The sequence below is a fragment of the Prionailurus bengalensis genome, chromosome B4, assembly GCF_016509475.1.
Source record: "Prionailurus bengalensis isolate Pbe53 chromosome B4, Fcat_Pben_1.1_paternal_pri, whole genome shotgun sequence".
Taxonomy (NCBI): Eukaryota; Metazoa; Chordata; class Mammalia; order Carnivora; family Felidae; genus Prionailurus; species Prionailurus bengalensis.
In genome coordinates this window covers 93,929,108-93,945,774 of record NC_057358.1, presented here as the reverse complement: position 1 = coordinate 93,945,774, position 16,667 = coordinate 93,929,108, and the positions used below count along the sequence as shown (strand labels likewise).

The following is a 16,667-nucleotide window of genomic DNA, read 5'->3' as shown; positions in this document are numbered from 1 at the left end:
CTAAGAGTTCTAGTTCCCCTAATATTTCTCCCATGGTTTCTCAATCTCTACCTACCTCATTCTCAACCACAGTTTTATCTCAGAGGATATTCTATTAAACATAAATTTATCAGAGACAAGATTTCACTGACATTTGTCCAATAAACTCATTTTTCAAAATGGGCTTACCAACTGGCTAAAGCAGATACACAATGATTAAATATAAAGTATAATGACTCATGAATGAAGGCAAGTTGACTTATGAGGATGTCTAGGTCCTTAACTTCTACATGAATTTTTCCCTAGCCACAACCTATATACATTTTCATTTTAAAGCTGGGTGGTCAGATTACTAAATAAGCACTGCTATCAGTGATCTACCAGCAGACAGATCAGTAACTAAATTCTATACTGAGGTTTTGATCTCCAAACAAGCAAAACACACACTTCAATGTATACAGTGTAAACTTTCCTGAGGTTCCTAGAATTTTTTTACCCGCCCCCCCCCCACCAACAAACAAGCTACAGATAAAGACACACATAAAGGAGTGGGTTTTACCATACGTGACCTGCCAGAGTGTTATAATTATGTAGAGTCCCTCACCCCCACTACAGAGCATTCTAAGGGTAGAGATTACTGAACTTTGTAACCCTCCTTGTTGGCATATAACAAATAATCAAGAAATGTATTTTGAACAACCGAGTTTAAAAATTTATTTAGTCTTGGTCAAAATAAAAAAGTCTATAATTATATTAAATAGTAGGCTAGTAACTACATTAGAACACAAATCCCAGTTCAAACTGGACTGACATATACTATAGAGACTGAAACAGAACTGCTTTCTTCTCAACTCCAGATCAAGTAATGTAGAGGTTTGGAACTAGTTCAAATTCTCTTTCCACTGGAGCAACTGTTCTCAATTTGGTTACCTCCAAAGACCTTCAATTTAAGAACTAAAGAGCACCCATAAAATAGCAAAGTCCCTTGTGCCTTCTCCCTTTCTCCAACTTTATTCTCCATTCTTAAATTCATCTGGTGAAGAAAGGAACTCGATAGTCTCACTAAACTTATTCTCAACCCCATCCCCAAATTGAAGTTTCTTCTAAGACACTTGGATGTCTCCACTTTTTGAAATATGAAAGAAAACAAGCTTCATAAAATACACCTGAAAAAGGATTCATAAGTATCACTTCAAACAGAAGAAAATGGAAAATAGACTACAGAGAATTTTAAAGTATACAAATGCAATTAAAACTGCACCTCACATGAAGAATAAAGTTTTTTTGAAAGTTTACAGCAGTTTAGAAGCCAAAATAAGATTGATTATACTTAGTAAAACACTTTACTCAGCTCTAGGAAGTCATAATTTACTTTAGCAACCAGTAGAAAGAAGGTTGCCAGCTCACAATAAAGTGAAAAATCAATCAGGAATAATTTGTATTACATCTAATTCTGATCAAATTTCAGAAAAATATTTCAACGACAGTAACATTTTAAAAAAGAGGATTAACCTTGAAAACGACCAACCATCTTTTTTGTGCAAGAATTACCACAGCAAGCAATAGATAACAAAGGCCAACGCTATGCAAAATAATAACAAAAACAAAGCCTCTATTTAATCCCATTCATGTATTCAAAAGTACTGTATAAAAATTTACTGGTAAAATTATACAACTATGTGTGAAATAAAATGCTACAAGTTCAAATCAACAAAAAGCTACATTTTTAAGAGAACCCTACAAATAGTTCCTCATCAGGGCCACAAAATTTTAATCTCTTCTTACCTCCTGCTCAGTCAGCACTAGTTACTGCACAGGGATAAACAAGTATCTATCACTCCCTCCAGCTATATGTATTAGAGAAATGCCCATCCCAAATTAAGTATGTGAAAGCCTAAAAAAAAAAAAAATCTCTGATGGAGAGGTCCTGAAGAAAGTTCAGTTTCTAAAATTGTACCCAAATTCTTTTTTTATCATAAGGAAAAAGGCAAAGCAAATGTATTTTCTTGTAGGAAAAGCTAATGAAGAAATCTTGAACATTTAATTGTTCCTTTACTTGTGGGTATGGCCTTCTTTTAGATGGAATGTTATGCCCGTTTGATAAATAAAAAGAAACTTCCTAGAGATCTTGTGTCTACTGACCTTAAAAGCATTAGAATCTGACTGTAGCACTCAAGATCATTTTCTAATTTGTCACTGACACAACTCAGGCATCACATGTCCAAAATATAAACACAATAAAAGGCACGAAGAATTTAAAACGTAACGTTTGATTACACTAACCAGTTTTTAAGGGAGTAGCACACATTTAAAGCTAGTTGAAAAAAAAATTTCTTTTCTAATACTTAAACCTGGGGCACAAAGTCATTAGTGAAAACAAGAACAGTAAGGATTTCTAGCTTTCCCTATCTTTTAAATACTCTTCAGCCCCTAGTCACAAACAATGTAGGGGCTTTTGTGTGACTCAGTCCTTAAGCCTCCGATTTAGGCTCAGGTCATGATCTCAGGTTCCTGAGTTCCAGCCCCGCATCTGGCTCTGTGCTGACAGCAGGAAGCCTGCATGGGATATTCTCTCATTCTCTCTCTCTCTCTCATTCAAAGATAAATAAGCATTAAAAAAAAAATAAGTCTCTAATGTAGGAGGAAAAAAAAAAGAAAGAAAAACACATTAACCAGTAGCACTGTATTAAGCTTCTCTTACAGACCTGGAAAGCATAAAAAAACAAGCTTTTAGGTGCACTACAGTTAGGCACAATTTAAATTTTTAAAATGTGTTACTACATAAAGGCAGCAAAGATGTGAACAGCAGGTTTAGAGCTTACACGTCACTACTCTAGTAACAAACGAGATCTTTTGCAAAGATGCCCAACATCAGACATCACAGCTCCGCGGCTAGTTCTTCTAGTCAACTGTGGCTTGTGAGATACCGGAAAAACCTTGCATTCTCACTTTCTCCTACCTTTCAAAACGTAAAGCAAATCCCTGGGAAGACATCTAACATTTTGCTTTTTGAAAATCGGGTCTTATGTACAACCCTTTATTTTTACACCGTACTAAAGAATTTCGGCTGAACGTTCTTCATTTTAGCAACTCCTCTTATCTCTTGGTGAGCAACCATCTTATTTTTCCATCCAACCACTACGCTTCCAAGTCTTCCTTTTGGTTCAGGCCACCTATCTTCACACGTATTTTCATCACAAAAGCCAAGAACAACTGGGCCTCAACGGCACTGCAAGACCTGAACCACCGAAGCACGGCCCACGCACCGATTTTTAAACACGCTCGATGGTCCAAAAGTCAAACGACGACTTGTTGCAAACGTGCCCACACCTAAGCCGCCTTCAGAAAGTGTGAAGGGAGGAGGAGGAAGGCGCCACGCCGAAACCTGTCGCAAACTCGAGCAGGAGCCCAGGAAACTGGGCGCGCGGGATACAAAGGGCCATGAATGCGGCCTTCCATGAGGCGACCGTGCGCGGCCGGGGAGACAAAATGGAGCGACGAGAGGAATCGGAGCCCGAGCTGCAGGGCCGGGGAAGAGGCGGCGGCCGGCGCGCGCCCCGCCGGGCTTCTTCCTCGACCCCGCGGCGGGGGAGGGGGCGCGGCGGCGGCCCGTTCTCCCCGCCGCGCACACGCGGCCCCGCCGCCCGGGCCTAGCGCGGCGGGAAGCGCCCGCCGGCCGCCGCCAACAATGGAGCTGGTGGCGGCGGCGAGGGAGGGGCCGGCGGCGGCTGCACGGCGGCCCGCGTCCGCGCTCCGGGCCCCGCGGCGGGCCGCAGCGCCCGCGGCCCGCGAAACGATGCGGTAGAACGAGGGGCGAGGGGGGCGCAGAGCCGGGATCGGACGGCGCGGCCCACAAGAGGCAAGGGCGCACGGTCTGCAGCCGCGCCGGCTCACAGCCCACGGCGAGCCCAGGGTCAGCGTCCGGACCGCAGCGCCGCCCGCTTCGGCGGCGTGGGCCCGGGCCCTCACGTACCTGGTTGAACTCTTCGCCTACATCCGCGTAAATGTCTATGTGGTCCACACCGTCCGCCATCTTCCCTCGGCCGAGGCCGCCGCCGCCTCCTGCAGGTCTGCCCGCCGCGGCAGCAGCAGCGGATCTAGCGGCGGGGGCGGGGCGCGCTGCGTCACTTCCGAGGCCTGAGGGACGAGGCGGGGGCGACCGGGGGCGGTCGGGGGCGGCGGTCGCCTCTGCAGCCCGCCCGCTAGGCAGCGCGGAGTAAAAGCCTGCGTCCCTGCGGGCAGACGCGGCTTCTTTTGTGTGTTAGGCCTGGGGTTTGGGGGCACGTCCCAGCTGTTTCCAGAGACTGTGTTTTCACGTTGCCTCTAGCACACTCCACCGTTTTGTAATATTTCCATTTCTCAGTTTTTCTTACAATTCTCACGGCCAAGGCTTCTAGAGAGGTGGAAGTTTTATGTCCACGATTAAATACGAAGTGTAACCCAGCATTCTGTGAGCGCCTTGAGAGTGAAAACAGCGTTCTTAACCCTGCATCCTCAGAGACCCGCAGTTTTATTTGCCTAGTAAACGTTGGATTCCCGCGGATTGTTATCTTGAGTAATTTGCAAGCCACTTAGGTTTTTTTGCACGCTGTTTATGTTTGCATCTCTATCTCCTGTCACCGGCTCCTTTCATCTCCTCGTTCCCCGCTCTTAGCCCGCCGTTTTTTCCTCCTTAGATCGCAATTGGTTTTCTAACTTGAATGCGGTCATCCTAGAGACCCCCCCCCCCCCCAAACGTGGAGGCATCTTGAGGAAAGTGGCTTCTGTCTTAGAACCATAGAATGTCTGAGCGAGAAGGGAACTGGAAAAGGTGTCATTAGGTCCAAACATCTCATCTTACAAATGTGGGAACTGAGGCCAAATACAAGGTAAGTGATTTAAACGTAATCACGTGGTCAATACCCAAAGAGCTTTTGTCATAAATACTTTAGTCGAAGATGTCTCTCCAGTTTGAAACCTTACTCCATTCTTTATTTCTTTTTCACCCAGTTCGCAGCCCACCAAATTAGAGTGTGCTTGCTAAGATACAGAAACCTTTCACGCAATGGTAAGCCAAACAATATACATTCCACCTCTACTTGGTATGGTGGAAACAGCTTAGTTGGAGTCTGATAGACCAATCTGGTGCTGTGGACACAATTACTAGTAAGACAGTTTTACCAGCTAGATGACCTCAGTCAAGTTACCTAATCTCTTTCATGGTCAATCGCAGAATCTGTAAGCTCCAGGTAATAATATTTATCTCACCAAGGTTGAAAGTTGATGGTGTTTTAAATGAGGTAATATGCAAAATGCCCTATCCTCTTCTTGACAATACTGATTTTCTTTTTTCCATGGGGCTTTATAGAAGGAAAGAGCTACTCATGATAAAGGGTGAGACCTTTTTTTAGATTAGTAATAGGGTAAGGATAATAATGGCCCATCATAGATGTCCACATCCCAATGCCTGGAACCTGTGAATATATTACTTTACGTTGGAAAAGGAATTTCACAGGTACGATTACATTAAGGATCTGGGATTATCCTTGATTTCCTGATAGGTCCAAAGTAACCACAAGGGTCCTTATAAGTGAAAGAGGGAGGTGGGTAGGGGAGATGTGATGAGAGAAGCGGTTTAGGTTCTTTCAATACACTTAAAAATTATTCCAGGGCCTGACTTCTGCTGTTGCCTACAAAAAGTCAACTGTCAGTGAGACTGTTTCTTTGAAAGGCATTGGTTTCTCCCCCCTCTCCCGCCCCCACCCCCGGCGGCTGCTTTTAAGATTTTTTATATTAGACTTTGGAACCTTATGGGGACGGATATAGTTTGGTCCTCCTTTACCTCCCAGGGTGCTGTCCTTCTGAAGACCACCTCAAAATATGGTGTACCAGAGTCACTAACAGTTCCTAAGTTCCATATTGTGTTTCCGTGCATGGCAAGAGTGCAGCTCAACCTTGCAGCCATCTCTTTTGGAATCTGAAGTGCATAAGCTCTCTGAATGTGTAGGCCTTATCCTCTTCTACTTCTTGACCAGCTAATTCCTCACTCACTCCCTGGGTAGCCTTTTTGATGATTTTAACAGGTTGTTACAGGGTACCTGCTTACTTAGCAATGTTCAAGAAATGAAATATTACTGTAGATTACAAAAGAAAATGCATAATAATAATGAAAACAATAAGCAAAAACTCTACCACTTATTGAGTACTTTTATATACCAACCTCTTTGTTAGACATTTTATAGTCATCAATGTACATAGATGAAAGATTGGAGACTTGGGTTCTCATCCCGACATTACTGACCAGCCAGGTAACTTTAGGCAAGTTCTTTACCTCAAGTCCCCCAATGAAGGTCCCTCTCAGTTTTGAAATGCTATTATTCAAATTTATACAGAATTCAAAGTCCAGAGTGCCTTGAGAGGAATTTGATAATGGTATTACCAGAAATGTAGTAGCTTGAAACTATAAAAATTCCTTATCTTATAGTTCTCGAGATCGGAAGTCCAAAATGGATCTCACTGGGCCAAAATCAAGGTGTTGGCAGGTCTGCGTTCCTCCTGGGAGCTCTGGAGGCAAATACATTTTTTTGCCTTTTCCATCTTCTAGAGGCTGTCCATGTTCTTTGTCTGTTACCCTCCCTTCCCACAATCATATCACTCCAACAATATAAACAATATAAAATCAAAATATTTTCAAAGAGTAAGAAAGAGGTTGGAAAGGAGGTAACTAATGTTCTAAGGTTTTCTGTACATCGGTTTCTTCTCTATACAGAACTTTCCATCCTTTTCCATACACACATCTATGCAGCAATGGCAACCTCAGTTCCAGCGTTCAAATAAGCACCATTCAAGAAAATGGCTATCTGTCTTAGTTTCAATTACAAAATCTAAAGAGAAAGCAACTGATTAGCTCAGGTTTTATAGGAGTCTACTTTTAGTCCAGTCAAGTTTGTCTAAGTGGGTGGAGTCACAGAGTAAGACATAGCTTACAAAATCTACTCTGTGAATTAGGAAAAGGTGGAGAATTATCAGTGAAAGATGATTGCTTTGAACTAATGTGATACCCCAAAGGTAGTCTAACACATTCCACCTGTTGGATGACAACACATAGACAAAGACCTTATGGTTGGAGAAGGCAAATCCAAATCCATAAATACTAACAGTTAATATTGTCATTTTGATTACTTCATTCAAGTCAGTCAATGCCGTAATCTCTGTAGGAATGTGAGTTTGATTCTAACATACTGCAGGTCATAGTTTAGCCCTATGCTCCCCAAACTTTTAAAAAATATTCCTGGCATTTTATTTTATTTTATTTTTTTTTTAACAAATCCTTTTTTTTTTTTTTTTTTTAGTTTATTTGTTTTGAGAGAGAAAGAGAGCATGACCCGGGAGGGGCAGAGAGAGAGAGTGAGAATACTGAACAGGCTCCTCAGCATCAGCAAAGAGCCCTATGTAGGGCTCAGTCCCACAACCTGTGAGATCATGATCTGAGCCAAAATCAAGAGTCGGATGCTCACCTGATTGAGCCACTTAGGTGCCCCTATACCCCTAACACTTAAAAAATGCAGCCATAGTATACATAAATGCAAATATTATTTCATGTTAACATTTTAATACCATGAACACACATAAAATATATCATTTTGAAGGATGAAATAAAGATTTTTTAAATGTCTGGCTATGATATCATTATAATGATATCATAAAATGCCTCATTTTATCATTAGTGGATATAAATCCATATTTCAAATAGTCTTGAAATTTTTGGTCCTGCTCTTGTCAAATCTGATTACATCATCCTTATTTTCATCCCTTATGGGACTGACAAGAATTTATACTAGAAATACATAGGTGTTGGCTCAGACACTTTCTTGTCTATCACTTTCATTATTAGTATTAACTATGAGCCATAGTTTCTTAGAATCTCCTTTTTAAGACTCAGGCACTTTGGGCACCTGGGTGGCTCAGTTGTTAAACATCTGGCTTCAGCTCAGGTCATGATCTCATGGTTTGTGAGTTCGAGTCCCACATTGAGTGAGCATGAGTCCTGCTTCTCCCTCCCCCTCTCTTTCTTTCTCTCTCTTTCTCCCTCTGCTCCTCCTGGAATTCTTTTTCTCTGCCCCTTGCACTAAATCAATCAATCAATCAATCAATCAATCTGACATACTTCTAAAAAAAAAGACTCTTGGGCATTTTGTGATGGTTAAAGTGAGAAAGTGTAATCTGTAAGTCGATATAACTGGGCTCTCATAAACAGTATCGTAATACACTACACATGAAGTGTAGTAAGTAAGTGCCTGTGTGGAGGAATCCCTTTAGAATCCTCTGTATCAGGGGCGCCTGGGTGCCTCAGTTGGTTAAGCATCTAACTTCAGCTCAGGTCATGATCTCACAGTTCATGGGTTCGCGCCCTGCGTCAGGCTCTGTGCTGACAGCTCAGAGCCTGGAGCCTGCTTCAAATTCTTTGTCTCCCTCTCTCTCTCTCTGCCCCTCCCCCGCTTGTGCTCAGTCTGTCTCTTTATCTCTCTCAAAAATGAATAAACATTAAAAATAATAATAATAAAAAGAATCCTCTGCATTGTCCCCCTCTTTCCTCAGGACTGCCCCCAATAGGGGCAATTATGTGAGAAGCAAAAAAAGTTAATGGTTCAAAGTCCCTCTCATTCATGGGCTCTTTCCATAACTTGTTTAAGGCCATCATTCCTTTCCACTCCTCTCTCCTGTCTGTCATACATCCCCCACTTTGTGTTGGATAGGTGTGTGTGGTGTGGCAGCAGCCATCTTTTTGGATCTAACGAGAAGCTGAATGAGGGGGATTACATTGAATTTGGATTTAGTGGAAAATATTTATGTATAAGTTATTGGTAACCATCCTGACATAGGAATGCTTTCCAGAAACATTTTTACTGCCACTATGCCAACTCATCCAGCTTCTGTGACGTGAAAATGCAAAGCCAGAGGTCATATTGTGATCTGAGTGTGTCCAGTTGTGCTAGGCACTAGAAGTATGTGGGTTGGAAGAGAAACAAAGTTTGAAATGTATGAAGTCAGGTATTATTCTTTAGAAAATTAGTCTAAAGAGACATGCAAAATTACATGTGAAAGATTTGGTTCTCATTAATGCCTAGCCAAAATGGAAGTCTCTCCTGACAGGAATACACTAAATAATGAGGCATTTAGAATTATCAACTCACCATGTATTCTCTTAATGAGAAAATCACATGAAATTGAAATCCCTGTGTCTTTTGTCCTCGATAACAATTTGCTTTCATACCTTATTTTGTATTCATAATTTTTTGTTATTTTTATTTAAGAAAGCTTTCAAAATATGGGTATATCAATCCCTGGAAAGCCTAGATTTATGCCTGCCACATACCTTAGTAACTTGAAATCATTTGACATATGAATTGAGTGAGGACACTAGGGTCAATTCATGTAATAAGTATTAGTTAACCTTAATTTTTCAACTTTTTAAACAAAAAAATAGAATAATACTATGCTCTATCATCTTTTCATATGCCTATATATATATTTGCACACTCCAGAAACAGTTGGTTAAACCAATTGCGATGCTGAATAAGAAAGACTTATTTCAACCCCAGAGAAGTGAGGCATCACACTGTCTGCTTGTCCCTCCTTGAATCAGGTAGTTCCACATTTTTTTGTTTATTAAGAAGGCTCCATGCTTGACGTGAGGCTTGCTCTCATAACCCTGAGATCAAGAGTCGCATGCTCTATGACTGAGCCAGCCAAGCGCCCCCAGTTCCACACTTCAAGCACTGCATTTCCTATTACCAAATTTTGTTAGACTGAACCATATCAAGGTGTAGGTTTTATAGTTCATAAATGGTCTAACATTGGCAAATTCATAGAGTCACCCTAATATATCATTTAGAACGTGTTTGGCTTCAAGTAAGAGAAACAAAACTCAAATTGACCTAAACAATAAGGAAATGTATTCTGAGGATATCCGTGAACTCATACAATTGACTGAAGGCCTGAGAACCACGTTTGGAAAACAGGCAGAAACCAAAGATGGCAAAATCGAGTCAGGATCACGCTACAGAGATCAACTGCCTCGGAAGCTACTGCTGGCATTGTTGCCACTAGACAGTTGCTGTCACTCTGCTGAACTCCACCATTAATGGTTGCTTAGCTCATTGCTAGACTGCCACACCTTTGGATCACCTTCAGTCGCCTCATAACCAAATCTAAGTGTTCTCTTGTGCATTCCCTCAAGGTTCAAAGTCCAGAGCTGCAAAATAAAACTTACAGCACATGGTCAGGTGCACCCTGCCAGGGTGATCAGCTACTGACCTAAAAAAAGTTCACCTCAGCTACATATAGACTTTTGTCTCTATTCTATTGCGTAGAAACATGTTCTAATGTTAATATTTTGGGGCAGTGGAATTATGAATATTTTTAGTTTCTAATTCATACATTTTTTGTGTGTTTTTTAATATTGCTCCCACCTGTATTTATTCACCTTATAATCAAGAAAAAATTTCAACTTCATTTTTAAATAGAAAAGCATAGGGGCACCTGGCTGGCTCAGTTGGTAGAGAATGGGACTCTTGATCTTAGGGTCATGAGTTCAAACCCCACGTTGGGCATAGCGCTTACTTAAAAAAAATAAAAATAAAATGTTAAAAAATAGAAAAGCATAGAATTAAGATTTTTTTATGCAGTATAGCCATACCTTGCACTCAGGAAGGAGCGTGACATTTTTTAAAAATTTTATTAAATGTTTATTTCTTTTGAGACAAAGAGAGCACACACATGAGAGCAAGGGAGAGGCAGAGGGGGAGAGAGCGAGAGAGAGCGAGACAGAGAGAAAGAGAGAGAGAGAGAGAGGGAGAGAGAGAATCCCAAGCAGGCTCTGCTCTGTCAGTGCAGCCTGACACAGGACTCAATCTCATGAACTGTGTGATCATGACCTGAGCTGAACCAAGAATCAGACATTTAACCGACTAAGCCACCCAGGTGCCCCAACATTTAGAAACATGTAATAATAACGAATCACATACCTGATTGGAAAATAGAAACACATTGGGGCACCTGGGTGGCTCAATTGGTTAAGCATCTGACTCTTGGTTTCAGCTCAGGTCATGAGCTCACAGTTCGTGAGTTCGAGCCCCGGATCGGGCTCTGCACTGACAGAGAGGAACCTGCTTGGAATTCTCTCTGTCCTTCTCTCTCTTCCCCTCTCCTTCTGGTGCATTCTCTCTCTCTCTCTCTCTCTCTCTCTCTCTCTCTCTCTTTCTCTCTCTCTCTCTCTCTCTCTCTGTCTCTTTCTCTCCTCTCTCTCTCTCTGTTTCTCAGAAATAAATAAACTTAAAAAAAATAAAAACATATGAAGGCTACGTTGTAGTTTGCCATGAACTACTTTTTTCAGCACTTGTGTGAAAATGTGTTTTAAAAACAGACATTTCTCACCATGGTTTTAAAGTGTATTGTTTGATACAAGTGGTCTTCTTTTGTGCTTTGTAAAATGCATTAGTCTTTGTGTTTTGAATGATTTATTTCTGGAAATTACTGAAAGTGAAACGAATGTAAAATCCATATTAAGAGCTGGACTTGAGCAAAATACAATAACATTAATATGAGTGAAAGTATTTTTCAACATCAAAAACCACTTTTTATGGAGCTAATGGGACTCAAAATTAGTAATCATACAGGTTTTTTTTCCTACAACTTCTACAATAGCTAAATAAATGTATAAGTGATGACAAAATTTATTCATTCTACTATCCAACAAGTATTTTTAATGCAACTGCTGAAGGCAGCCACTGTAATAAGTAGGAATGAATGATACAAATGTAAATAAGATTTCACTACCGTGAAAAGTGAGAAGTGAGAAGTGAGTAGTGAGAAGTGGCATGGTAAGGTGTAATGTGACAGATCTTGGTTTGAGACCCACTTCTTTCGGTTGAGACTCAATTGTGTCATTTTGGGCAAGAGTTATTGAACTTCAATGGGACCTGTTGCAAAAAATAGAGATAATAATATCCACCTAAAATAGAAGAATGGAAAGAATCCAACAATTACTGTGCACATAGTATTATGTGCCAGTCCCTGAGATATATACTTTATATACATCAACTCAAATTAGAAAGTATAGGTACAGTGTGAGAGATGGGTGAGCTGATAATCCTTAGACGTACAGATATCACGTTGGAGTCTCTGGGAATATGTGTCAGTCACAACCTGGCAGGAAAGAGATGGCACACACAACGGGGAAATGGAGTAGGATGTGATGGAATAACCATTTATGACAGTTTGGACAAGGTTGAGAGAAACTAATGGAAGATGATGAAGCACTGTAGGGCAAGCCCGAAGGGATAAAGGGAACAATCAGTTACTCAAACTCAGAGAGAGAGATCTGTAGCTGTTGGTGAAGGCTGCCTGAATCAGCTGTAGCCTTCAGGCATACAGGGGAGAGTCTGGAAAATAAGTCCTGACATTACATCTCCCTTGACCTTAGATTTGGTAGGGCCTCCCACTGGTTGAACTCAACTGGAAGTCAGAGAGTAAGAGGTACCCTTGGTATGGTCAAAAAAGGTCACCCACTGGAGCAGACAGCAGGGTAGAAAGGGTGGAAAGTAGATCTGGAGAAGCAAAGGAGGGCATCTAGCACAGAAAGTATAGAAATGAGGGGCGGCTGGGTGGCTCAGTCAGTTAAGTGTCGAACTTCTGCTCAGGTCATGATCTCGTGGTTCGTGGGTTCGAGCCCCATATTGGGCTTGCTGCTATCAGTGCAGAGCCTGCTTCGGATCCTCTGTCTCCCTCTCTCTCTGCCCCTATCCCACTTGCACACTCTCTCAAAAATAAAACATTAAAAAAGAAAGTATAGAAATAAGTAAATGTTGCTTCCCACGTATGTTCACTTATGGTATCAGAAAGCTGTAATCCACCTTATTGAAGAGCAGGAACTTCAGAGAAGGCATCTTGCCAGGCCAGTCTTACTTCAGAGCCAGCCTTGTTGTAAATTCTGGGTCAAAAGTGATGAGATTTAAGTGTATTAGTCAACTCTGGGTAAGCTTTCCACATGGCCAATTCAGTGATTAAATTGTTCAGTGGTGAGCATAACCAGTTTCTTAAAATGCCTCTTCTTCACTCAGAGTCAAGAAGAAATGTTTCATCTCGTTTACCCCTAATAACTAGGTAAGCTATTATGGAGCATGGGTTCTGACTATCAAGCTATTGTATCCCCAACTCCATCTCATTTTCCTAGACCCTCCCAAAATGAAGTTAATTCTGCCACTCACTCCTTTTTCTGTAGGCTGTCTTCCTTCAGCAAGAAACAAACCCAACTGCTCAGGTCATGATCTCACAGTTCATGAGTTTGAGCCCTGCATTGGGCTCTCTGCTGTCAGCACAGAGCCCTCTTGGGGATCTTCTGTTTCCTCCCTCCCCTGCTTGAATGCACGCATGCACACTCTCTCGAAAATAAATAAACATTAAAAAAAAATCCACAACAACCCCAATTACATGCATCCAAGAACAGAAATACCTATGGTAGAGTTACAAACTGTCTCTGCTCTAGGCTCCAATAGTGTTAAGATTGACCTTGGAAGAAGCAGGCCTGAAGAAAGAGAACATAGGTGGTTATGATGGTAATAGTGATGATAATGATGATAAATCCTTATATCACACTTTTACTGTGAATTCCTTGAGGTCAGGGGATACATTTTTCTCGTCTTTATTTTCCCATGGCATTTGGAAGAATGCCTTAGTTGAATAAAGTATTTAATAAATGCTGACTGAATTGAATTGTTAAAAAGAATCAACAAATTTCAGAGCTAACAAAGATGTATGAATCCAAGTCCTCTCCCCCCCCACCTTTTTTTTTTTTTTTTTTTTTTTTTTTTACAAAAGAGGAAACCTAATCCTAAACAGGTTGGTGGTAAAACAGTGCCACCACACAAATCTTTGAATAAACAAGTAAAAGCAGTTGGAACTGAGATATAGGGGTTTACTAGATGGTGTCGACAGAAAATGAAACAGTGCGAATTGTTGAAAAGCCTAGGTTCAGTCAATCTCAGACTTGTTGAATTTTCCTTTAAATATTTCTTAAATACTTCCTATGCTGCTATTATTATCCTGATCCAGACCGTCACCCCTACAAATAATCAACAGAGATAATCTAATCCAATGTGCTAATTTTACAGTGTAGGAAAGTGACTTGCTCTAGACCATGGTGTAAGGGATGCATCTCCTTCCCTCTTTAAGAGCCATTTTCAAGTTTTGCCTAAAGTAAGAATAGAATCCTGATCTATGGGCAAACACTTTGTTGCCCTAGTTTTCCCAGCTTCCTTTGCAGCTAAGATAGCATCATGGGTTGGATAGCAATACAACTTAGTTGAAATTTAGCTGGTAGAATATGGGAAAATTTTTGCTCTCTTAACACATAGGATAGATAAGACCGTTTTCTTCCTCTCCTTTTTTTCTGCCTTGAATGTAAACTTGATACCTAGTGGAGTTATGGCAGTCATATTGCAACCATGAGGAAATAACCATGTGGGGAAAAGCTTGCATGATAAAGATGCAAAAATAGAAATAGCCCATGCTAAGGTTCTGTTCTGGAGTATGATAGAACTATTGAATAACTTCAGACTCTGTCAGAGAAAAAAATTAAATTGTTATATATGTTAAATATGTTATTAAAAAAAATTAAAGGTAGCCTCCAAAATCAGAAAAACAATGTATAGCCTTCACACCAGGGAGAAGAAGGTAGTGGGGAGATGGAAAGCTTTTGCTAATCTAACAGGAGCCAGGAAAGGAGGAAAGAAAGAAAAACAGAAGTATAAAAAGAAAACACAAATTAAGATAGTAGTTTATATCGGGACGGTTTACATCAGGACACAACCATTGTATATCAAACTACACTCATCAGTTAAAAGATCTAGATTATGAGTCAATATGATTTTGAGAATGCATAGGAGATACACCTAAACAAAGACTCACAGAGAGATTCAAAATAAAGGGATACCAAAAAGTGTGACAAGCACATAGCAGAAAAAAGTTGGCATAGTTATATTAATATCAGATCAAAGAATTTAAGAGAATTTAGCCATTAATAAAAATAATGGTAGCAATGTCTTTTTTTTTTACCAGTTTTATTGAGATACAATTGACATGCAGCATTGTATAAGTTTAAGGTGGACAGCATAATACCTTGACTTCTATATATCGTGAAAGAATTACCACAATAAATTTAGTTAACATTCATCATCTCATATAGATACTAATAAAAGAGAAGAAGTATTTGTTTCTTGTGACAAGAACTCTTAGGATCTCCTCTCTTAACAACTTGCAAATATACCATACGGCAGTGTTAAGTATAGTCATCATGTTGTACATTACATCTTCAGTACTTACTTATAACCGGAAGTTTGTACCTAACAATGAATCTTCTTTAAAGTAATGTTGAAATGAGGAAAAAAGTAAAGGGTAAAAATAATAATAATAATAATAATAATAATAATAATAACAGGTAAAAGAAAAAATAACTGTGTAGAGGCAACTGCTATTTGCATATTGAGTATTTTCTTTGAATATTTTCCTTTGCTTCTTTCCCTGACTGGAAGTGACTGTGTATTTTTTTATATGCCATAGGAAATTGATATATGATAATTATAGAAAAATTTAGACAATGCTTAAAAGTAAAAAGGGGAAAATAAAAATTAGCATTATAACTAGAGATAATCCTATTACCATTTCATGTGTATCTTTCCAGAGGTTTTGATGCACATGTAGAAATACACATTTTTGTTTTAAAGAATGGTGTCATGATGGGGTTCCTGGGAGGCTCAGTCGGTTAAGCACCTGACTCTCGATTTCAGGTCAGGTCACAATCTCATGGTTCAGGGGTTTGAGCCTCACATTGGGCTCTGTGCAGACAGTGCAAAGCCTTCTTGGGATTCTCTCTTTTCCTCTCTCTCTGCCCCTCCCCCATTGGTGTGTGCGTGCGCGCTCTCTCTCTCTCTCTCTCTGTCTCTTAAAAATAAATAAACATAGGGGCACTTGGGTGGTGTAGTCCGTTAAGCATCTGACTCTTGGTCTTGGCTCAGGTCATGATCTCACCGTTCATGAGTTTGAGCCCCACATCGGGCTCTGCATTGATGGCGTGGAGCCTGCCTGGGATTCTGTCTCTCCTTCTCTCTGCCTCTCACCCCCCTTGTGCTCTCTCTCTCTCTCTCTCTCTCTCTCCAAATAAATACATAAATAAATAAATAAATAAATAAATAAATAAATAAATAAGTTTTTTAATAAAATAAAAATAAAAGTAATAAATACATTTAAAAAATGGTGTCATGATGTGTGCCCCCTTTTTTTGCCCAATGATATTATGTAAATGTCTTTTTATATCAAATATTCTTGTGTATCACTTTCATGCATATATATTATCCTTGTGTGACTTCACCCTATTTCTCAATGCATATTTTCATAAAGTTGAAGCAATACTATGTATCATTTTCCATCTTGCTTTTCTCACTTCTATAAATTAAGCAACTTTGCATGTTACTAAGATTTCTTTCTAAAGATAAATTTGAATGATCAAATGATATTTTATAGCTGTGGGTAACTAAATTAGCTATTGCTCTCTTGTTGAATATATAAGTTGCTCACAACACTGTAAGTTTCACTTACAGATATTGCAACAGTACTTATTTTTCAGAGTAATTTTTTTAAATTTGTAGCTTTGA

At 40.1% G+C, this 16,667-nt stretch overlaps 1 protein-coding gene across 4 annotated transcripts in view; it reads right to left on the bottom strand.

Moving 5' to 3' along the window:
- CPSF6 (cleavage and polyadenylation specific factor 6) overlaps window positions 1-4,236 on the bottom strand; it is a 33,657-nt gene extending 29,421 nt beyond the window's left edge. For 2 of the 4 annotated variants that reach the window (XM_043564961.1, XM_043564962.1), the window contains exon 1: window positions 3,953-4,090. In XM_043564961.1, the coding sequence (XP_043420896.1) occupies window positions 3,953-4,012 (60 nt within the window). In that variant the 5' untranslated portion in view covers window positions 4,013-4,090. Of the gene's footprint in view, window positions 1-3,952 lie in introns of all 4 variants that reach the window. The other 2 variants (XM_043564963.1, XM_043564960.1) reach the window with 2 other exon arrangements.
- Between the last annotated feature and the right edge of the window lie 12,431 nt (window positions 4,237-16,667).